The sequence below is a fragment of the Manis javanica genome, chromosome 6, assembly GCF_040802235.1.
Source record: "Manis javanica isolate MJ-LG chromosome 6, MJ_LKY, whole genome shotgun sequence".
NCBI lineage: Eukaryota > Metazoa > Chordata > Mammalia > Pholidota > Manidae > Manis > Manis javanica.
This window is the reverse complement of record NC_133161.1, coordinates 21176384-21200529: the sequence shown is the minus strand read 5'-3', so window position 1 is coordinate 21200529 and position 24146 is coordinate 21176384. Positions and strand designations below refer to the sequence as shown.

Genomic DNA, 24146 nt, shown 5'->3' with positions numbered 1-24146 from the left:
TAACCAATATATAACAAGACAGAAACAAAAACCTACACAAGAAAAATTACCTACATATTTCTTCCTAGCTGAGGGCTCTGATTTCACTTATATTCCACAAGGGAATTGAGAAAAGAAGGTTTTGTTTTGTTCTGTTTTCTCAGTGAGTAGCCTGAAGTCTTGAATTTTTGTATAATCTTAATAGCACTGCAGAAAAAAATCCCTTAGCAACTAATGAACACTATTTGTTCTCTTTTAATTCTGGTTTATACCAAATCCAATATGACTGTGCTGATTCTGATTTTCTACTCCAGGTAAAAAAAATTACTTTTAGGCCATTCGAATCACTCTATACCTTGCAATAGATGAGAGCTGAACAGTCTAACAGCCCAGATGTTCTTGTTTTCAAATGAGTAATGTGGCTACTCCCTCTGCTCCCTCCCCACCATTTCTTGTTCCCCTGCTTCTCTTTCCTTTTGTAAACCCATATCCTTTTGAAGCAGTGAACTAGCATTAGTTAGCCTTTGGCCATCACGATTGCTCAGATGGAGCTGTAGTTGTACGTCAATAGAGCACCTTCTGTCTAGGGGGTCACAAGTTCCTTCTTTCTAGGGGTCAGGCAAGGGCGGCTTGTCTGTCCCTGAAAAACTGGCAAGAAAGTCCTGCTGTAAATGTGCGAAGGTGACAGACAATCAGTCCCTGCCTGAGCACGAGTTGAAACCCAGGACCTCAGTCTTGAGAGCTAAGGGTCTTTGCCCTCATTGGAATGCTTTCCTGGTTTATTTATGCAAAGAATATACGCCTTCCTGGGAGATGCAGCAAAGAGAGGTACTCTTTAGAATTACCCCAGTCTTATGTGGCTCCCCTAAATCATCTCAACAAAGAAAGAAGTTGGCATATCTCAGCATATTAACAGCAAACAACAAAGTAATAACTATGTATTTTAATTTTCAACACTCATAATTGCACAGAGTATCTCAATCACTTAAATAATACATGTCAATTAGTCTAATGAAGAAACTAGTAAGGTAGAACATTCAAAGCAATACCTTGAGCATATAAAAACTGAGTGGGACATTTAATGCACAAAGTGCAGAATCAGAACAGGTCTTTGAAGAGTAATTATTTAAAATTCTTACCAACAGGGCACAGCACTATGGAGAAACATATGTAAATTCAACCTGTCAGATCTCTCAGCCAAATAAATGCACAGCACTTCACTTCTAACATGTCTACTAAACTGACTTTCCACTGGTGTTGTTTGGTGATGACAATGTAGAATAGAATAAAGGGGGACTACCATTTACTTTCAAAAAAAGAATGGAGAGGAGAAATCTGAACTCCTGACCAGTCAACTTGAAAATGGCATAACCAGAACTTTGTTAAGAAAGACATTTTTTTTCTTAAAAATGTGTATGTGTCAAAAATGGCTGAAATCTTGTCCATGCTAGGGGAAAGTTGAGTGTGGAAAAATTTGCACCAAGAAAAAAATCTATGCTGTAAAGAAAATAAAAAGCCAGAGCATTTTGGCATCAGCAAAAAGCTGAACTAAGTTCTCAGGCAATAAATTTATGAGGAAACATGACAGGCTCCTCATTAAAGCTATGTGTACATTGGCCGGATTTTATACAAGATTCTTGAATCTTGTGGAGAACTGGGCACGGCTTGACATCTGAACAATGTTCCTGGTTTGTTTGATTTCTAAAGCATTGGAATATGTTGCACTTTGGAAATCAAGTAGAGGAGAATAAACACACTGAAACAGAGCTAGGCTGAATCTGAAAGTTATTTTTCCATATGTCTCTATGAGACATTTACTACCTTTATTTCTCTTACAAACACAGTCCCCATGCTAGAAATACTGTGGTACTTTTCTTTTTTTTGGTGGCGAGAAAATAGTCCTTTTACGGCAACTCTTACCCTGCGGCAGCAGCGGTGACCACCTAAGGACAGGCAATTTTCAGTTGGCTTTTCTGAAGCCGGTTGCCATGACAAAGAGCACAATTTATTCCTTAGCCCTTATCACAGCTACAGATCACTGACCGTAAAAATTAACAGGGCTTTTTTCCTTTTCCTGATGATTTCAGAGCTCCTCATCCTTACCTGAGGTCTTTTGTTCACCCAATTAAATGGAATGAATGTCAGTCATCTAGCAATTCAATTAATGCTGATTCAAAATTCTGGCCCAAACCAGAATCTATAATCACAACCTCCTAATCACAGCTCCGTCATGAGAATGAAAAGTAAGCAGGAAATTGCCCTAATTACTCAATTAGACTAATACTGTATTTTTAAGCCAGAGCTCTGACAAAGGACCCTGGAGTCGTCCTCACCCGTGTACATGCAGCTGCCCAGTTGAAGCCGATGTTTTCAAGTGGCCATAATTTCTACCCATCTCGGAAAAACGGAGGAGATGGGTAATGGGAATTTACAATTGACAAACCAACTATAAGTGAGGGACAGCTCCAGGGGCTTCAGTGGCTCTTAGCCCGGGGCTCTACAATGGACAGGGCTTTCCTGGGAGGGGCCCTCGGCCCTGTGTGAAGGCAGCTGAGCACACATCACGGCAGATGCTGCCTCCAGAAAACATCTAGTGAGGAGAGGCAAGTGTGAGAATCGGGAGGTGTGAGAGCTGCTCTACAAAGCAGCAAAATTGAGCTGTGCTCAAGGTACCAGTCTCCAAACTCCCAACAGAGCCTGCAGTGGGTGCTGGGAGAAGAGCTCCTCGGCCAGAGGGCCCACACCTGGTGGGGGCTGGGGACGGCTGAAGGCTAGGACTCGTCGGAAGCCCGGGGCTGCAGAGCCCACCTGGAGAACCTTCGTGAACCAGGAACAGCGAGTGAAAAAGAGCTGGTTGGGAAGAACACACCAGATGTGACTGAAGTATTTACACAACAACGCAGGATATAGAACAAAACAAGCTGAACTTTGTTTAAAAAAAAAAACAGCCTACAAAAATTAGACTCTTTTTTGCCTACTCAGTTTCAGAGACTTAAATATTCTGTAAACAATAGGGAGGGCGCTAGAGCCTGTCATGCCTCTGGTTTTTGTAAAACTCCTTGCCGAGTGGTGTGCAAGAGGCGCTGGAGACAGGAAGAGGGCCTATCACGCAGGTCTTGGGCTTGCCTCTGCAGCAGTTCCTGAAAATGACCAGTGTGGGAACTGCTCAGAGGTTCCGAAAGGCGGAAACACATTTATTTGTCTAAGGCTGACAAAGTCGTTACTTCCAGGGCTTGCCTTGCAGGCGGCCACTGCCCAGGGCATGGGCGTTCGCGGGGCCGCCGGGACCCCCGGCGGGCAGATGTGATCCGCTGTGCGCCCCTGGAACCTTGGAGGCTCTTCCACAGGCGTTAGCCTGGCTCAGCCGGCCTGAAGGGAGCAAGAGGGCAGGGAGCAGAGTGCAGGAATGATTCCTGGGTCAATCTACCAAGTATACTTTTAGACTGATGAAGTGCTCTGGTATAACCACTTTTAAGCTAAGGACGTCCTATTCAGCATCTACTTCAGGCTATAACCTGCTCTTCATCCTTGAGAAGGACTTGATGGTGGGGGGAGGGGGCAGGAATGAAAGGGCATCCGGATGGCTTTTTTGCCTTCCTTTCCATTATCCCCAACCAACCCAGCCTGTCCTTCATTCTCTCTTGGTAGAGAAAGGTACAGGAGCATTTAGAGGAGAGAAAAGAGAAAGAAGTGGGCCAAAGGGAAGGTCCAAAGTGGTATAAATGCACCCAGAAGCAGCAAAAGGGAACAACTTCCCAAGAGGGAATCTGATTGCCGTAGCTTAGCCTCTCAGCTCTGCCTAAGATAATACACTTTATTTGACTGATAAATTCTCATCTCTTTCTATGTCTGAGTGCAATACCTCATTTCTTCCCACAATCTGGGGTCACCCCCACTTGTCACCACCCTCCCCACACAGCACCTGCAGTCTCCATCCCCTGAAAATATTTCTTAAGATTCTGAATGTATTATAAGAGATCTAGCTTTTCATTGGGGGGTGATGTTCAAAGCTGCAAATCTCCAGCTCTACAGAAAGTAGTGTCTGACAAAATCAAAATATCTTACTAGGATTGTCTGTAGGCCCCTGATCCTCTTCCAGGTAATATTCTATCTTTTTTAAGTCTTCTGGGGTAAATCTCCATTTATTCTCAGCTGGTGAGGGTGGCACTTTGGGGCTGGATCGTTTCCGGGCAGAACCAGGAGGAAGGGCCTGCTGGCAAGATGCTGGCAGGGAACCTGTAATCAGTCCTTCCGGGAATTTCTGAGATAAGACTTTCAGACCTGGGTGTGGAAGATCATGAAAAAAGGCAGCATTAACACAGGGAGGCTAAGGCAAGACCTGGAAAGGAACCAGCATGTCTTCTAATCTTTGGTCTCCAAGTCGAGGCCAACACAAGGACATAAAATCTTTCGTAACTGCTTCACTATTAAGTAAATTATACCAGAAAATATCAGTTGTTACATGAGATTCTGAAAATTCTGCCAGGATCCTTTTGCTCAAACCTTCAGCATTAAGGCTTTCTTACAGGGCCCTACAGCAACATCGTTATTTCAGGAGTTAAAAACATGTGCTGATGGAGCTAACAGAAGTTTCACGTAACTCCTGTTTCCTTTCAGCCAGCACGGTTTTCCCTCTTTCCAGAATGCTAAATTCTGAGCACGGGGAGGAAAAAAGGTGATGGAGGTGGGATTGAAGGAACATGACTCCAAATATCTGTCTTTTAAGTCCTAAGCAGAATACAGTCCTGCTCACCTCCGGAGAGCATGAAGAGGTTTTCAAATCCCCGCTCGCACATGGTGGTGGCCGCCTGGCTGGCCAGTCTCTCATCGTCGTCGTACAGAATGATGATCTTGCCGTGGGCATTTTTCTAAGAGTCAGATGAGTTAAGGTTTGACCACACTGAGATAATGGCACTAGACTCTAAAGAAACCCCCAAGGAACAAAGAATCATCAAGGTTCGCCTTTCTGAGTTGAGGGACCATCGGGCAGTCCCGCTCTTTACCTGTCAAACTAGCAGTTACTGGATTTTCTGCTGTCATGGAAGCCATACGAGCTGCTATTCTTTGCTTTTATAAACTAGTATTAGCATGGTCCAAGACAGCACATTTACACCCTTATACCCTTTAGCTCTTTTTTCTTTACAAACCTGGAAAGTATTACAATCTTTATTTTACAGATGAGGAAATAGAAAAACTTTTGTGTCCAATGTGTCCAGTGCAGCCTTATTTATAATAGTAAAAGAACGGGAACCACCAGAGGTCCAGTAGGGGGGAATGGTTCAGTAAATCACAGCACATCTGAAGATGAGGTAGTATACTGCATCTGAATGCAGTTCATAAAGGGCTGGTGGTAGCTTGGGGAAGTACCCAGTATTATCAAGTGGGGGAAAGCAACATACCAAATTATATACACAGTACTATTTCTACTTTCTTAAAAAGAACACATAGAAGACAGACTTGAATAAAAGATACAAAAAAACATAGTTAAGAGTTGTTCAACTGTGTGATTACTAGAGATTTCAATTCTACTTGTTATATTTTAGAGTATTTTCTTATATGATTTTTATGAACAAAAAAAGTTAAAATTTTTGGAAGAAAAAAATTTTAAATAGAAAGAATTTACTTCTTAAGTTATACTTGGGAAAACTTTCTGTGGAGAAAAGTCTTCGGACTATGAATGGACCATAACCTTTAACCTAATGTTTTTGGCCACCTGTAGATGGCTTGGAAGCATCTGCTTTGTCAGGATCCTCAGCAACAGCTAAGAATCCAAATTCTAAGATATGTCAAGTAAGCTAATTAATATAAGGTCCTTCACAGAGTTTTCTTCTAGGAGCATGATTCATGGTAAGTTTGGTTCTTATAATCCTCATACCACCCAACTCCTTAAAATGAAACAAAGGATACATATTCAAGAATATCATTTGAATAAGGGTTCATTGTTCTAGACAGAGTTGCAACTGGATAACTGTAAGCTGCGAAGAGAAGAAAAATCTTAGGAAGTGTGTAGCTCCCAATACAACTTGGCCCCAATTCCCAGCTGGTTTAAAGTTTAAAAAAGTGAAAAGAAACACATTTTCAAAATAAATGAGCCATAACCTAAATACTTTTGTAAAAGAAAAGAAACAGGACACTAGGAACAAAATAGGAAGCTTCTCCCCACTGCCTGACACTTAGCACTGGGCCCCCTGAGCCATCGGAGAACATCTCTAGCCTCTCTCAGAGCATAATGGTTGAGCCAACCTACAGATTCCCACTAACACACATGGTTTCCTTAACTGCTGGCCATGGGATGTGGTTCAAGCCTGGCTGCACTCAAGAGCGGGCTCTGTTCTTGGGAGGGAGACACTGTAAAGCCTTCTCTCTTACCTCCGACAATGTGGCACTGCTGGTAGGAGTCTCTGTCTCGCACATCTAGCAGCAGGAAGGGGCAGTCGGGATATGGTTTGTCTTTGGTGTCCGGCTCAGCCTTCTTCACTAGCCCTTTGTCTAGATCCAGTTCCCCAACACCGCTGATGACGCTGCAAGTGAAAAAGTAGGTCAGCACAAACTATTCAGGGGCTGGTGACTTAAAGGTCAAATGCATTTCTTCAGAATATCAAGAGAGTGCTCAATGTCTTTTCAAAAGACTCTTCAGAGAAAAAGGAAAATGGGTATGGTGTCTCAGTTCTGCCTCTGAATGCGAGATTCAATGGATTCCTAGTCTATTACACTGGACCCCAAGGAGGGGATCCATGTGTCCGTGCTTACCTTCAGAGAAGGCATGTTAGGCCACTAGCATGGCTTGGGGGGTAGAAACTGTAGAGCACATGCTACCTCCAGCAACAGGGGCAGCATTCAGAGAAAGAAAGAGGTGAGCAGCTAATCCTGTGGAATTTTGAGGAGTGTAAGAAAGCAGAGCAAAAGGGGAAAGAATCAGGTTGATAGGACAGGAAAAATGAAGGCATTCTGATATATATTACATGTAATATAAAGTAACAGCAATATACTAATATATTTCATATACTTATAGATTGACCTGTCTGATACAGATTTTGAACCTTGATGTTTTCAATAGTTATCTGTCCTTCCATTTTATAGGTTATAGTTTTGAGGCTGAAGGGGCTTTAGAATTGGTGGCATTCATGTAATGAGACAGAGGAAAAACTAGGATTAAAATGAGGGAGTTTCCCACTGACAGTTCTAAGATCATAAAATCACTAAAATTGGTCAAAATACTAATATTGTAGGCAAAATGTGGTGAAAATATGAATCAGAGGAGTAAGAAGAGTAGGTGTTATAAACAAAATGGCAAGCAGTGAAATTCTGTATTGGAATAAGAGGATGATTACTTTCTAGAAAATATGAAGATACATATGCCAAACCACAGATCAGCATGCAGCAATACTTCCTTCCCCATCACAGCAAGGCAAATTCTGCATTTAAATCCAATAAACACTGTATCTGTATGCCATATAGTGCATATTTTGAGCCAAAGGAGAAGACGTCTATTTCATACAAAACTGCATCCTCCATGAAGTCTTGGTCTGTCTCATCCTGAATGCAGTTTTAGAGTCCCTGCACAAAAGTAGTTAGAAAATAATGGTGGCACTAATGATAGCAATTCTTTCTCTAGTAGAACTAGTTTCTTTAGCACCGTTTTACCAATAGAGGGATAGATAGGTGCCGAAAATCAGCACTGTCTTAAAATCAGCAGTTAGCGTTTGTGAGATGCTGGTGTATCACCATCATCAGTGGGATAAGAAGGGCGGATCGCATGCGCTGTGAGAACTGGCACCAAGGGCTGCTTCCACGCTCCTCTGCACCTATTCAGTATCGGAGCACCTGTGTAGCAAGCACTCTATTTATCTTCTGATTCTAGACAGGGTAATTATAAGCTGCAGCAGACAGAAAAGGGAGGGGAAACCATACTCTCTGAGTCAAAGAGACAGTAGTTGTAAAGCTAAATCCTAACAGCAAACTTGCATATAGGAAGGCTGAGAAGAATAGAGTCAGAAATGAAAATTAATGCTCTCCTATAAATATATTGTTACTAACTGACTAGGAATGCTGTGAAAAGACGCAGGAGGTAGCATTTATATAAAGAGAAAACAGAAGGGCTGGGCTGGAAGTGGGGGATTTCGCTACTGCCAATCTGTTTCCAGGGTAATTAAATCACTGAAGTTGTTATCTAGATTCATATATAGATTTAAAAAAATATATATGTATTCATATATAGGTGAAATCTCATATATAAAGGTAAAATGCAGTGAAAACATGAATCCAGTTGGAGTACCTCTGAAGAGTTGAGCGACTGGAGTCCCCTGCTCCCACACTATTCATGAATTGCACGGGGCTGGGTGACTGCCCCCCAGGGCTCCCTTTCCCATTGGTACTGGCAGTGATTTCAGCATCAGGGTATGAAGTTGAAGAAGCATTGTCTAAAATTTGCAAATGAATAAATAAGTAAATTTAGACTCATAATTTGTATTTACGTGTTAGGCAGTTCCACTACAATTAGGTCAAGAAACAGAAACCATATCACCCCATTATTAAATTGTTCTAGAAGTTCTAATGCACAGGTTCTCAAAATGTACTCTGGACCCCAAGAGTCCCCAAGACCCTTTCAGGGGATCTATAGGTGAAAACTCTTTTTATAATAATACTAAGATGTTATTTGTCTTTTTTACTGTGTTGCTTTTTGCACTGATGGTGCAGAAGAGATGGTGGATAAAGCTGCTAGTGCCTTAGTGAGAATCAGGCAGAAGTGCTGAGTGTTATTAGTAATCGTTGTGTTTCCCACCAACATTCATGGTCTCACAGTAATAAATACGGCACTCACACTTTAAAAAGTTTCTGATGAAGTAGTAATGATAAATATATTAAATCTCATTCTTAAGTACACACCTTTTTAATACTTTGTGTGATGATATGGGGAGCCCATGTACAGCATGTTGGCCACACACCAAAGTACCACTGTTGTTTCAAGTCGTATTAGTGTGATTATTGCTGCTTTGCCCTGAGCACTATTTTTTTTTTTTGAGAGGGCATCTCTCATATTTATTGATCAAATGGTTGTTAACAACAATAGAATTCTGTATAGGGGGGTCAAGCCCTGAGTACTATTTTTACTTTAAAGAAAAACAGACAGAAAAACTATGTGCCTTTGGCAGACATTTTCTCAAAAATGATCTAAGTGAACTTGTCACTTCATGGAAAATGACTGTTGCTGCAATAATTAAATTTTGAACAAAAATCAGAATTTTGGAAACTGTATTTGCCATCAGCAGCTTGCCCGTTTCCCCATACTTAATGACTTTTCTGATAAGATTGGTGGTAAGATGAATAAATGTGATTTTTGGATTAGGTAGTGAAATTTGTTAACATATGGAAGGCCTTCATTACTCAGTGAATCCATATTTTCCAAATAATCAATGACTGATGCCACAGATAAAATATTTCAAACTGCAAGACAGACCAATGAGTTTAATAAAGCAGTATGAAAAGTTCATTGATATGATTTCAGATTCCACATTGCAATGACCCTTCAAGAAGCTACCAGTTGTCAAGTTTGGGTATAGCATCAAAGAAAAATACCCATAATTATCTGAAAAGGCTGTTAAAATAGTCCTCCCTTTTTCAACTACATTTCTGTAGTGAGACTAGATTTTCTTCATATACTTCCACCCAGACAGTGTATTGCAACAGACTGAATGCACAGGAAGATAGTAGAATCAGCTGTTATCTATAATCAGACATTAGCAAGATTTCCTAAAAAATGTAATTAAAAAATGTGAAAGGTAATTAAAAACATTAAAAATTATGCCACTCTCAGTAAAATTTTTTTTTTGTTTTGGAAATATAGCTATTTGCATAAAAACATGATTTAGTTTGTAATGGGTTTAGTAGTAGTATTTTAAGTGAAACAGCAAATAATAAATGTTTAAGCTCTCAGTTAAAATCTCTAATACCAGAAGTATTAATAGACATAACTTGCATAAACCAAAGTTTTTTGAGGTTCTTAATAATTTTTGAGAGTGTGGAGGCCTAGTTATTAAAGAAGATATCAAAATTTAATTTAAGCATAATATAATATACCTAGAAACTTCAAGAGAATCCTAGGAGAATAAGGGAAATAAATATATGCTTAGGTATAAAAAATGCTAACAAAATATTTTTCCCACATGCTAATTAGAAAATAACATGAAAAATATTTCATTTATAGTAATAACTACAGATATAAAATATACTATCCTAGAGAATAAACCTACAAAGAAATGTAAAGGACCTATAAAAACTTATGTAAGTCCTTTATAGGTCTTAACACATTTTATCTGGGGACATTAGAAAAGACCTGAAGGAAGTCAGTGACATACCTCATGTATTCCTGACTGGGTGACTAAAAGTGAAATGATGTTAATCTTTTCCAAATGTAATTTTTAGCCTTAATACAAATCACAATGGGATTTTTTTTTTAAAGAAAAGCTTAAAAGGATTTTAAGGATAAGAAAAAAAAAATACATATGAGGGTGATTTGCAGACCTGCCTTATCAAATAGTTACATATACTGAAAGGGTAAGAAGGCTAAAATCATGCAGAACTACAACTAGAACAATGGAACAGAATAAATGAACCCAGAAACCAATACAGGAATAGAGCTAACAGAAGTTAAAGGTAACATCATAAGTGGGTGGAGGGAAAACTATTGAATAAACAGGGCTGGAAAATTTGTTAACTACCTAGAAAAATAAAAGTTAGATAATCTCTTCACATCGTATACCAAAATATGTAACAGATGGATTCGTGTAGGGGAAAAAAACCAAGCAAGTTAATAGAAGAAAATACAGGTGAATAATTTATCTTATTTTGGATTTTATGAGTCTAAAGCAATAAAAAAAAACATAACATGAAAGGCTAACAGATTTAATCACGGAAAAATGCAAACCTCATGTACGTCAAACACCAACACAAAGAAAATTAAAAGGTGAATAACAAATGAGGAAAAATATCTGTGACATACATGAATGAGAAAGGTTAATACACTTCATTTATAGAGTTTAAAAATTAACTAGTTCTTTAATTGAAAAAAGATCATGTGCACAAAGTAAAAATGCAAATAAGATGAAATTGTTAGTAAAATTGGAAAGGAAGTCTTCCCACTCCAGACCTGCAGGCCCTCAGGCCTCCTTTCCCAAGGGAACTACCTCCACATATTTATGTCTCCCTCAGGACGTAAGCCAACTACATACTTTTGTATATATTTTATTTCCTCTCCTTTTACATATTCAGGAAAATGCCATTCATACTGCCCTACACTGGTTTTTTGTTTGTTTTGTTATTGTTTTATTTTACTTAATAATAACAGATTGGAAATTGTTCCAAATCACCAAGTAAAAGATTTTTCTCATTCGTTTTCAGGGTTGTATTGGTTTCAGTATATAAAGTTACCATAATCATATAGGGCTTTTACAAATCAATAAGTGAAAGAGGAACATTCCATTAGAAAAAAATGGGAAAAGACATGTAATGTTCTCAAGATTTCTCAAAAGAAGAAATATGTGTGACCGATAAATATACACATACACAAAGCTCAATCTCACTATCAGATATATTAAAACTATTAAATACCTTCTATTATTTATCAAATGGGCAAATATTTACAAAAGTGGTAATTATTCAGCATTGCCTAGGATGGGAAGAAAGGGGTCTCACTAAGTGGGAATGTAAACAGGAAGAGCTATTCTGGAGATAATGTGGAATCAGCACTGAACATCTTAAAATGGTCCCACCCTTTGACCATCAGCTGCAGTTCACCTTCAGGAAATAACCTGAACCACAGAAATAGAAATACTTATAAATTTACACTGCAGCAGTATTTTGTAAAAGTGAAAAATTTGAAAAGCTGTAATGTCCAACAACAGGAGAGTAATTAAATAAATTATGGTATACCCAAAGGACAGATGTTACATGACAATACAACCTTAACAATTAAGCTTTTGAAGTCTACTTAATGACATAGGAAACTATGCAAGATAAAAGTTAATTGAAAACAGGATAATACAAAACTATATACAAAGAATATAGATTTGCGTGGGGCTAAATAAGGGGAAAACAGACCAAAATGTTAACAGGGATTATTAGTTATTTTAATTTTCTTCTGTACATATTTTGTGCAGTCTCCTGATTTCCTAGAAATGCAATCTTTTTTATTTTTTATTTTGTGTTTTTATTTGGATGATGATTTTTTAAATTAAATATAATCATAGGATCACCTGGCTAAACCTTTTTGGCATTTCAGGCCCAAGCCTGCCTATGTGTCTACCAAATTAACACCAAGTAATACTATTTTAATGTCTCAGGCAATAGAAATATAATCTTAAGTCAGGAAAAAACAATAAAGAAAATATTTTTTTATTCCTTCAACGATAGCCAATATGCACACAGATATTGTTCTATATAATCTGTTCTACAGATTGGTTTAGTGAGTTATTATTTCTGTGTAGAACACTAGAAAAACACTAATATTACTCGCACATTACGGTGCCCTACTTTACAAGAGCCTATTTTGCTGTGCAAATTTATCTCAGAAGAGAAAATTGCATGTGCCCATATGTTCTGGTGCTGCAATCTCAATAATGAATTAAAGGACCAAATCCAGGTACTTATATAACTGGGTTAAAATTGGGAGTACCTGTATGAGGAGACTCAATTATCTTTGCTACAAAGAGCCCTTATTTCTCTGCTGTGTGAAAGGCATCTGTCAAAGATAAATTCCTGCCTTTTTCAGATTCTCTTTATCCCTGGTAACAAAAACAAGCTCAGGGAAATGACAGTTGAGTTGCACAAACTCAGTATTCAGACTTCCTGAGAAACTTGTCTTGAAATCAGAAGTCAAATTCCTGGCCTACATAAACCTTAACAAAACACATTCCCCTTCAATAACAACCACACATTGACTGTTGAGTACTTCAGGATAAAGACCTCAACTCTGTGTATTCTTTTCATGCGAGTACAACTAAGAGGTTTTATTTTCAATTTGGTATTTAAGAAAGGAAATCTGGAGCCTACCTTTTGGTCAGCCTTATCTCTCACCCAGCACCGACTACTCTCGCCTCAGGCCACAGCCAGACAGGATTCTGCAATTCCCCAGACACTTGGAGCTTTTCTTCTCCAAGCTTTTGCTCAGGCTCCTCCTCAGCCTGCAAGAGCCTCACCCTTGAATCGTACCTGTTGCGATTCTAACCCCCTTTAAGGCCCAGTTCAAAAGCTTTCGGAAAGCCTACCTTGGGGTTTCTAACTGGAAAGCACCTGTCCTACCTCAGAAACCCCACAGCAGAGCCACTAGTTGGTACCAGAGACATGTAGATTTTTATCCTGTTTCCATTCTTAACTAGCTGTACCACTTTGAGTAAGGAATTTAACTTCTGAGACCTAGTTCTTACCTGTAAAGTGTATCTTCCTTCTAGAGTTTTTTAGAGAAGCTTAAATAAGAAAACTCATGTGAAGTACCTAGCAATACATATTTAACAAATGATGGCTTCCTTCCAGGTCTCCATTATGATTTCTGACATAATAGTAATTTTGTCTTTCTGTTCTCATTCTCCTCACCCAGTACACATTGGACTGCAAACTCCACGTAACCAGGGCTGTGTTTTTTCATCTTTGTAGTCCCAAAGTGCCTGATCCTGTGACCTATCCATATGTAGCAGGCACTAAAAATATTTTTTGAAAAAAAGTAAATCATATATTAAACGCATCTAAAACATCTAAAACTACAAATGTTAGAGCCAGAAAACCAGATGGCTTTTTAAAAGAAATAAGAGTTAATAATTAAAGCACCAGATAGCTGTTTCTGAGAGTACCAGTCAAATTACAAATAGGTACATCAAAGCCCCCATTCCCTGGGAACACAACAGCAAAGGTGGACAGGGTGAGTCCTTCAGTCAAACGGTCAATCTGCCATTTTCCCCACATCCTCAATTCTCATTACCTTCTAGCCGTTGAATCTCCTCAACTGTCACTTCCAGTGCTTGATCAGATAGGGAAGCAACTTGGATGACCTCAGAGAAAAAAAAAAAGTGCAAAGATGTGAGTATGTTTGTCTATAAACAGAGGCAACCCCTCTTTACAAAGGACAAGGAAACATCAAAGATCTCTTATTTTAAGGTACAGCCAGTGTCCTCAACTGGAGACTAAATCCAGGCCTCCTTACTTTGGGAGGGGTAATTACACTGCAGATGATCATTCCAGAAGAAAAGATTCATTTAAAACATTACACAATAAAATTAAAAGACCAAAAGGATTATTTAAGACAAGAAATATGAGCAAGAGTTGAAAACTATCTACATCCAAAACTACATCCCAACATAACATCCAATACAGTAACAGACCTGTATCAGCAATGCTTCATACAATGAAGGCAGACACGTAATTATAAATATGTTGATTATAACACTGTATACCTGCATAAAGTTTTTATTTTTATTTTTATTTATTTATTTATTTATTTTGAAAACATGGTTAGATTGATTATTTCTTTGACATATCTTCTTGTAGAGTAACAAAAGCATGTATAAGTTTTAAACTACTAATTAAATCTGCATAGAGTTTTTAAAGTACTTTCCATAACTTAGCTCGTAAGACCCAAGATCCACCTTAAGCTACATCAGTGGAGCACTTGTTTGGTGGCCAAAGAGACATCTTGTCCATAATTTTCAAAAGAAAGCAGAAAATGATTTTCTCAAATAAAATTAGCCCCTGGCAGGTGATGTGGAAGAGTCAGTCATAGAGGAGAGATCACCTGGTTTCACACAGAAAAATATCCCAATAATCCAGAGCCCAGAATTGCAGACTTTAAATATTATTCTAGACTTTATAATATAAATATATACATATTATTCTAAATATATTTCTAGATTTTAAGTATTATATTAAAATGTACAAAGAAAAGTAAAACCTAACCCATAAATCTGATGATTTAAAAGTAGAATGTACAGTTTGCTTTATGAAATTCTTATCAAAGAGAAAAATTTCACCCCATCCTCAAATGAACACATGAATCACATACCAATGAACTCTCCCATAGGAGAAATACAAAGAATCAAAAGAAACCCCTCTGCGATTACCTAGAGTTGAATTTAGAAATACTCACATAAAGCAGCACAATTAAGACAGTATTTACTCCATTGCAAGATCATTAAACTTACCAGCTGGGCAAAAGTTGTAACTTTTAGTCTCTTGAAAAGCTCATCTTTTTTGTACCTATAATCTGAAAAGCAGGATAGGACAAATAATTTTCTAGGTATATTTTGTTTTCTTAGAGGTATTAATTCTTTCTAATCACCAAGTTATATGGTATGATTTTCAAGTTATATGCTTTTCCATCTCATTTGATCCTCACGATATCCTCAAAATTAACTGTAGCAGCTGTTATTACCATCTCTTCATTTCCCTCCTTTGCTTTCAGCTGGTAGGAAGGTGAATTTATATGCCCCTCTGTCCTCAGTGACCTTACCCCTTGTCTTTACTTTATCAGTCCACCATTTTCCTGCTACTCTGTTGTCTCTACTTTGTCCACACGGTATTGCTTGCATTTTTGCAAGCTGCTTTAAACCGTGTTCAGAACAAAGCAGGGATTAAACATCTGCATTTTACAAATGAGGACAGAAACCAGAGAAGCTGAGTTGCCTCAGGTCAAACAGCTGGTGAGACAATTACACTCTACTATTCTGAAAAATTGTATTATATTCCTTCCTGAAAAGAGAACAATAATATTCCTGAGGTTATAACATATCCTAGGGACACAGGACAACACTTTTTTCCCCTGGGGTACAATGCTGGCGCATGGTATGACTGGGCCTGTTAATCTCTTGTATTAGTTTCTCTTCAACTTCACTTCAATAAAAATCAACCCATTTGGTTCTGCAAGATGAAAAAGTTCTGGAGAGCCATTGTACAACAATGGGAACATGCATGACACTACTGAACTGTACACTTAAAAACTGTTACGCTGGGATATTTTATGTTATGCGTTTTTTACAATTTAAAAAAGATCAATCAAAAACATCAGTATTTATTCAGTGCTACCTATACAGTTCTGAGTGACAATTCAAATGGGGCTATGGCTGCACTTGTTTATGTTAGTAGTTCTTCATATCATATTAAACAGTTCTTAAAATTTAGCCAATCTTACTGTATCAAGTATCTGTCCCATTGAGGCATGTTAAAAATTAGCTTCCTTACACTTTTCTGAAGATGACTGCCAATTCTGAGGTTTTCTGCATTGAGCTCCCACTGCCCTTACACTTCACTCATGTTCTAGGCTCTTAAACTGGTGCCGTGCCTCCTTAAATACTGCCTTATTATTTCAGAATTACTAAAGGTTAGCTGGATAATTACGATAGCTTTCACAGCATAAATGTCTCATAAACCAAGGCTCCTAGCAACAAAGGAAAGGATTAAATGTATTTAAGATTATCTACCTGGTGTTACTAATCATTTCCATGAATTTTCAAAAAAACCGACACAGACCAGATAGTTAGTTACTTTGGAGGTTCATGTCAGTCTGGTTTCCATTTCCCTTAGGACTCAGAGTCAGGAAATGATATTACCTTAAAAACTAGCCTTCTGTAAATACATCAAGAGACTTTCTTATAGGGAGTTAAAGCCTCTCTGTTCTAAAATGTCTTAAGAAGAGCAATTTGGCTAATGCATAACCATTACTTCTAGAAAATTCTTAGAACAGTTTCTTCTGGATACAGTAAGGTAACAAACCTAGATGCAAAGGAGCTTCTAAAACCCACCAGAAAGCAGACCCAAATAAGCTGAGCAGAAGCTTTAAAAAGTGCAACTGAATAACTACAGTATTCCTCTCAATTGACACCAACTTTCCCATCAAGTCATTTGTGTAAATCAAAATGACAATAAATCAACCAATGAAAAGAGTCAACAGCTTTCAAATTCTTTGCACTGTGGCATTTATCCATTGATATTCTTTTGGTACAGTTACATAGTTTGAAATACTTCTCCAATGCTTCACATTCTAAGTATAAAATGTACACATTAAAATCCCCTTTGACTAAGTAGAAAATACCTTAAACAAAAAACAGGCCCTGCTATACTGTAATGACTGGCATTTCCAGCATCCTCTCATGAGCACTAGAATCCCACTGCACATTTGAGCCTGAATGCTACATACCTGGTTCTGGTTTAGAAGAACAGCCATCACTAGGACTTTCTGACATTATTACTCAGAGATAAAAGGTCAAACCAGACGTTTTACAGTAAGTTTAAATTTTTTAAAAAGGATGACTTGGAAAGCTCTGTCAGTCTGTCCTTGCAAGGGCGAACAGAGCTTTAAGAATGGAGCTTCTGCTAGCGTGGCTTCTCCCAAACTCTGTGATGAAGACAAAGAATCCTAGCTTCAGATACGTTATCAAGCTTTGCTTCTCCAGTGAGTGGAGTCTAGGTCTGTCTCTCAAGTTACTGGAAGGACAGAGACCTGACTGTCTAGGGTGTTTCACACTGGGTCCGACTAGTATCATCTGACCACCAGAAGCCAAGAATAGGCTTTGTAAGTGGTCAATAGACACGGAGTGTCTATTTACCACAGGCACAGTTGAAAGAATATTCAGATTACAAAGGAATTTTGAGTTTTCAGGGCTCTGTTAACACCTTATTACCAAAGGGAAGTTGGGCTCACAGTGGAAGACAAATCAAAGAAAGTAACAGAACAAGATTGTGATTTCACAGAAAGACATGGCACCTAAGGTAATCTGAGAAAAGTAATGGGTCTAGGGTGTCATGAAGAAAGGCAATATTCTCCTCCCCTTCGACCCAAAAGAACAACTTACAACAGAAAATGGAAAAAGGGAAGGAAATACATTCCAAAATGTAGCTCCAGACCAGAATCTAACGTAATTCTAGTCAGGGAATCAATAGAAAGTGTGTGAAACAAGGTGAGAGGAACCTCCTGTCTTACTAAAAAGGAAGCCCACAACTTCTAAAGAGGGAAGCAAGCATTTTCAAGGATTCTATCCCAGAGGTCTTTCTTTTTGGGAGATAAGCTCCATTTAAAGTTCAGATATTAAAGAAACCACACTATGCTTTTAAGAAATGTTTTAAACAGGGTTTCAGCGATCTCAGTAGAATGGGACATTTTTATGGGACAAATTTTGGTGTGGGCATGGGAGCTTACACTAAGTTACGGATGGAAAGGAGGCGAAAGAAACTACAAACCAAAATAGAATTTGGCCAACTGGATTTTGCCTATCCTGGGTACGTTAAGGACAGCAACAATGAAGCATAGGTGAGTAAACAAGATTTTTCTCACAGCTTAAAAATTTAACATACACTTAAAACATATATACTTACATAATGTTAAATATAATAGAATGTATAAAATAGAATATAAAATATGTAAGAAGGAGAAAAAAGGATTTAGTGACATGGAACATTAAAAAACAAGTATCTAAAGCATCAGCCCTTACAGCTGATGATGGCAAATAACAGCTTAAGGCTGCCCCTGAGTCCACATCTATTGTCTGGGGTTTCTCAATAGTGAAGCAACTCAAAAGGAACAGAAACATTATCATTTAAATTAACAGCACGGCTGTGAAAAAACAAAAGTTCTGGTAGATTCTGGATTTGCAATATTCTTTCTCTAAAAGATGTGTATTACCAGAGCCAAGTACTGACCTGCTTTCAGTCAGAGTACCTCATTACCATTAGCTAAAATACTCTTCTAGTACTGGATATTCTTACTGATGACATGAGCAAATCCATCTTAGAAAATAGATGTTTCTACTTTAATCTGGCCTTGATGTGTATGTCTTACATCGTTTTGGACAGAAGTTGAAAAATTATGGTTATGTGCAGGGGCAGTACACTCAATGACTAGTAGCACATCTTTGCAGATTAGGTTTGAAAAAGGTTGTGTGTGAAATATTATTTTTAATTAAAAGAAAGCAGACTGCAGTGAATTTATAATGCATAACACCACTTTAAGAATGAGCTCTCTCTCACACTTCTAAGTCTTTCCATGAATACTGTCTAATTTATACTCAAAAGAATGGTATGAAATAAAGTATAGAGAAAATAAGGAGATAGGAAAGATTAAATTCCTTGGAAAAGGTCATGAAGACTGCAGTACAATGAAACTAGAAACTAGAAGCTCAGGTTCTCACTGTCCACCTAGAGCTCATTTGACACTCCAACACTAACATCTGTAGGATGTAAGTCGGGCAGAAATCTGCACCCACAGGCCACAATTGTAGCAGCTGCTTCACAGCCTTCCACGCACTCGCCAGGCTCACCTGTCTCCACAGCTCTCCATGCGTGTCAGCTGTAGAGTACAGGGAGAGCGTAACAGCCAGCTTATAGAACAACTACGGGGTTCCGTTATCCGAAGCCATCAACAGTGGTACTCACTTTTTTTGATCTCTTCTAGCTTCTCTATGTATTTAGTCATACTGTTACCTAAAAAGAGAATAAGGATTTTTAGATGTGCTTTTAATGGAAGAAAATGAGTAATCCCGTGAAAACAAAAGAACATACAAGGATTCCCCTATGCCTTCCTGTCCTGTTCTTAGGGCATTACAATGTGCAAATGGGCCAGACATAGTAAATAATCTTTTGAGTTATACATCATTAAAAGATGAAGCATCAAAGGGAAGTATTTTGGTCAAATGTGTTTAAACTGCGGTGCCCACCCAATAAACATTAAGAAGTCCCAGGCAGTACAGATGATCGCTTTGTATAACTTTTTTTTTTCTTCTTCAGTCAAGGCTTTCCTCCTCCTTTTATCCCCCCATAATCTTTCTGTGGGGGAGATATGCAGAGGAGAAAGAAGCAATGATGTTTGAATGTCTAAACTGTGCAGTTGTGGCCACCCCAGCAACCCCTGCCTCTCTGCTTAGACTCTGTGGTTTCCCTTTCCTGAGCTTGGTCTCCCACTATCTATGTTGATGCTGCAGGCTGGACCAGACCACACAGTCTGTAGCTAGTATTCACCATAGGCTTGATTTGCTGAGAAATAACAGCAGATTCCCACCACTGGAGAGAGTCCCCAGCCTTCACGTTTTATAGCCTGGTCTTACAATATTAGGTTCTAGCCAAGGTGGTTTGGAGAGTTTTCATACATTAAAACCAGGCCAGGATCATTCTGGTTTCCAAATGCACTTAAGTCTAGTTCTCAAGCCAGGGGCTATTATTTTTTAATAGGCATGTTTCGATTTAATTCAATTCAACACAGCAAGTTCTATCTAGCACCTAAAAGATACAGCAAAAAGGGAAAACATTCAAAATAATTTCTCATTTCTAAAATTGTGCTCCTAACTTTTAAGCCTTCAGAGGAGTTAGTCAGATTCAGTTCCAACTTCAGAGAAAAGGTATACTTCCAATTAATGGCATGAGCTGATTTTTCCGGACTTTTCTGGACTTTTCTTCATGTTTTGGTCAGAAGCAGAGAAAGAAAATCCTTGCTCTAAAACCCAGAATACATTTTCAAAAAACAACTTATGTCATTTTTTATTATTAAATCTTTACTATGAATTCATCATAGCATAAAATTCCACTAAGTTTTTAAAATAATATCTTTCATCTGAAGATACACACTTTCTGGATTAGGGCCAGAAAGCAGGACTCAGTGAGGTCTTGGAGCCAGACTGCATCCTTCTAAAAGCTCAGAGGCGTGCTGGCAGTCAGGACTCCTCAGAAGGCCTGAGTCTTCTCCAGACAGACACTGAGAATGTCTCAGGTCTAAACAGCACCAAAGACTAGGTTCTTCAGGCTGGAATCGACCTGAGATGTGACCACATCTCCACTGGGGAAATGACAAATTCTTCTTGGACACACATCCCTTTTCCCTACAACTCTGAACCTGGGCAGGAACATGCTGGTTGACACAATGGGGGAAGAAGACAGGCCAACAGTGTGGTGGTGAGCATTCCACAATATTATTCTTAAATGATTTTACGTAACAGCCTTTGGTTTTATGTTCCTGAGACCCCACAGTTGTACATGGCTGACAAGACAGTGAATTTTTTTTTCTCTAGGGCAACCTCAGGCAGTCCCATCAGAAAACTGATGTACAAAAAGGATTACTGACGTGACCAGTGACACAGCCAGTTAGTGGCTAGTCAGGATTGGTATTCCCACCCACCTGGTCTCTAAGTCTCTAATATGGCTCACAAGAACACATTGCTTTTCTAGGTGTGCTGTTTTAAAAATTTGACTTCACTGTGAGGTAAATCTGTAGGAAGTGTCACTTCCCTCACAGTAGCAGGTGGGAACAGTTCATGCTCTAAATTCCCTGAGGTATACTATATATAGAAAACAATAGCCAACCTTATTATATAGTCTTTATTATTAAAACATTGCATTTCCAACCTACAGCAATTTCTACTAACAAAGTGTCTAACGTTGATTTCTCATGCATTAACATTTTCTGAGTATTTTCACAGAACTTCACCTTTCCATCAGCAGAGCCTCACAACAATCCTGTGAGGTAGGCTGCCACTCCTACTATTTACTTGATTTTTCCCACTAAAGGAGAAGACAGGGAAACAGTCCTTTGTGGCAGTATACAAACATTTGGCAAAATTAAGAAGAAATCTAAGAGGGCTATTGACACAAGATGCTCTCTTCATTACAGACTTTCACTGTTTCCAAATAGAGGGAGAATAGAAAATGGAGGATTTTCTGCATTGTTTCAACTGGAGAAATGAGACATTAGGATGGCTGACTAATCAACACAAAAATCCCTAAAAATGATTTTGGAAAGTATGAAAAGTAGTATTTTACTCCATTTTATATACTGTTTGTATCTTAACTAAGCAGCTTATCTTACTGGATCTAATTTTATCTGAAAATATTTTAACAAGACTAGAAATGAATCAATTCTATAATTAACTCACTTGTAAATGCATTTTTTTTTTATATAAAGGGAGTTTAAAAAACTGTCAGTGTAATACAGGTGAATGCTGAAACTACCATTCTACTCATGTGGAACCTTCATAAGATTGTGTATCAATAATGCCTTAATGAAAAAAAAATACTAGCAATAGCAGAAGCTCAACTAGAAATCTCAAAAATAAATAAATACATACATAAACCATCCACCAAAAAAAAAGACTATCAGCGAACCAATTAAAAAAACAAAAACAAATTACACATTACTGCCAGATAAATGTTCCTAGATAAGACTTAGACTAAAAAAAAAAAACAAAAACCTGGTGGCTCCCCCTGCTCACCAACGAAAGTTTAAACTCCTTGCTCTAGCGCTGAAGGCGCCATCTTACCTCCTTCTTCAATCTTGCCCTAATTACTGAACTTGACAAACTCTGTTAGTCTTTGGTTCTCTAACATGCCACCTTGTCCATGTAATCATAATAGCTCACCCAGGTGGAAGTGACCTTTCCCTCCTCTGAATTTCTACTGCACTCAGCATACCACCCACAAGGCATTTGTCATTACACTGCTTTAGTTGTGTGCCACTCTTATCTATCTTATTATATTAAAAGCCCAAGATTACTCACACACACCCCACAGAATACCTTTATCCTTTCCACTGTCCAATGTAGGAGGCACTCAAAAATATTTGCTAAATGAAATACACTCATAAGATTTACTATCTGAAAAATCCTTATAATTAATTACTTTATAATACAAATAACTTCATCCCTCAATCTGGTTTTCTCATTTTCAGCTATGTACAACTTGATTCATATTTATTTACAGTATGTATTATGTAAATAAATATATGTTGATTTATATATAGCATATATTATGTACTACTTCTATGACCCATGTTGTTTCACGACTCAGGTAACCTAGAAATGTATAAGGTGGTATTTAGCTTCTACTTAAAATCTGAGTTGCAACAAAAGATATATTCAAAAGGTTTTAGAATCAAGAGAGAGACAACCCAACTATATTGTGCTATGCACAATCAATGAACTGAATAACTCATTTGTTAGATTTTTCTCCTTTGTTTTCCTATAATTTAATAACATTTATTTGTACTGAGCCAGTAAGAAAAGCAAATGATTTTGAGCAGCAATAATCTAAAGTAGGTAAGATTTATAAGACACGAACTCAGTTGCTAAGAGACAACCCCCATTGCTTTATTTTTCTTCAGTATTTCCTTTCTCTATGGAGAAGTTCTTTTAGCTCAGAAGGAGCAGAAAGCGTGAAAAGAGGCACAGTGGTCCTTTGTTAATCTCGATAAGTTATACGATTGTATAGTGCTTTCTGGTTTGTAAAACGCTGTCACGTACATTTCTTCCTTTGTCATAAGAAACAGAATTAAATACCAAATAAAAATGAAGAATACCTAGTTGTAATAAGTTTGACTGCTTAAGATCAAGGCTATTCACAGATATTCAGGAAAATTGAAGACTACAGAAGAGAAAAGGAAATGACTAGTTTGTGTGGTGATAAAAGGCGAATTTAAAAAAATAAAAATAAGGCTAGAAAAGATTGAGTGGAGAAAGTCTACAGAATTTTAGAAAGCTAAAGAAATGTGAGGCAGATTGAACATAGATTGAAATGAGAGGATACTGCAAACAATGAAAGAGTGCAGCAGACTAACAAAGAAGAGCCCTGTGGTTTGGAAAGCGTCCCTTAATCAGCCTGCGGAGCTGCAGAACAGAAACCTAGACAGGGTGCTTGAGAAAACGCAAGAACCCCGCCGTGGAGACTGAACAAAGCGCCGCCAGGGATTTCATCGGAAGCGTAATCCATTCATGGCACAGACTGGCAATGATGGGGAGCGGGTAAGATACACCCAGGCACCTATGGGATAAAAGAAATATTTGAAGTTCAAAATAATTCTGAAATTTCTAGCCACGGCTATACATCGGTATTTAAGTTCATAAGAGTAGAAGAGCCAGACATACAGGAAAAAAAACCATCTTCACCCGTGAAGAAGACACCAGTCTTTGAAGAACTCAGTAGAAGGTGATTTGGGTGAAGACAGGAAATACCATGAAATTCTTAATTTCTTGTGATTAACTTTGAATTGCCCACTGTTTGGTAAGATTAAAGACCCATCTATTTAGCCTAGAAATGAGAAATGCTCACTTATACCTGTGCCTATTCCACCGCTCTAACTGCAGGGCTTATAAACATACCCCAGAGGGAAGCTCCCTACTCTTGCTTGGGCACCCTTTCCACTTCATGGCACATAC

General features: G+C 38.2%; 1 protein-coding gene across 4 annotated transcripts in view; it reads right to left on the bottom strand.

Annotated features, from left to right (window-relative positions):
• Positions 1–907: 907 nt before the first annotated feature.
• CEP41 (centrosomal protein 41) overlaps positions 908–24146 on the bottom strand; it is a 43831-nt gene continuing 20592 nt past the window's right edge. For 2 of the 4 annotated variants that reach the window (XM_017640385.3, XM_017640383.3), the window contains 9 exons: positions 19387–19434; positions 15165–15226; positions 13949–14018; positions 8255–8399; positions 6349–6500; positions 5887–5954; positions 4733–4847; positions 4045–4260; positions 908–3348 (listed from right to left, as the gene is read on the bottom strand). In XM_017640385.3, coding sequence (XP_017495874.3) covers positions 3200–3348; positions 4045–4260; positions 4733–4847; positions 5887–5954; positions 6349–6500; positions 8255–8399; positions 13949–14018; positions 15165–15226; positions 19387–19434 — 1025 coding nt within the window. In that variant the 3' untranslated portion in view covers positions 908–3199. Of the gene's footprint in view, positions 3349–4044; positions 4261–4732; positions 4848–5886; positions 5955–6348; positions 6501–8254; positions 8400–13948; positions 14019–15164; positions 15227–17155; positions 17304–19386; positions 19435–21427; positions 23682–24146 lie in introns of those variants that run through there. The other 2 variants (XM_017640386.3, XM_073238461.1) reach the window with 2 other exon arrangements.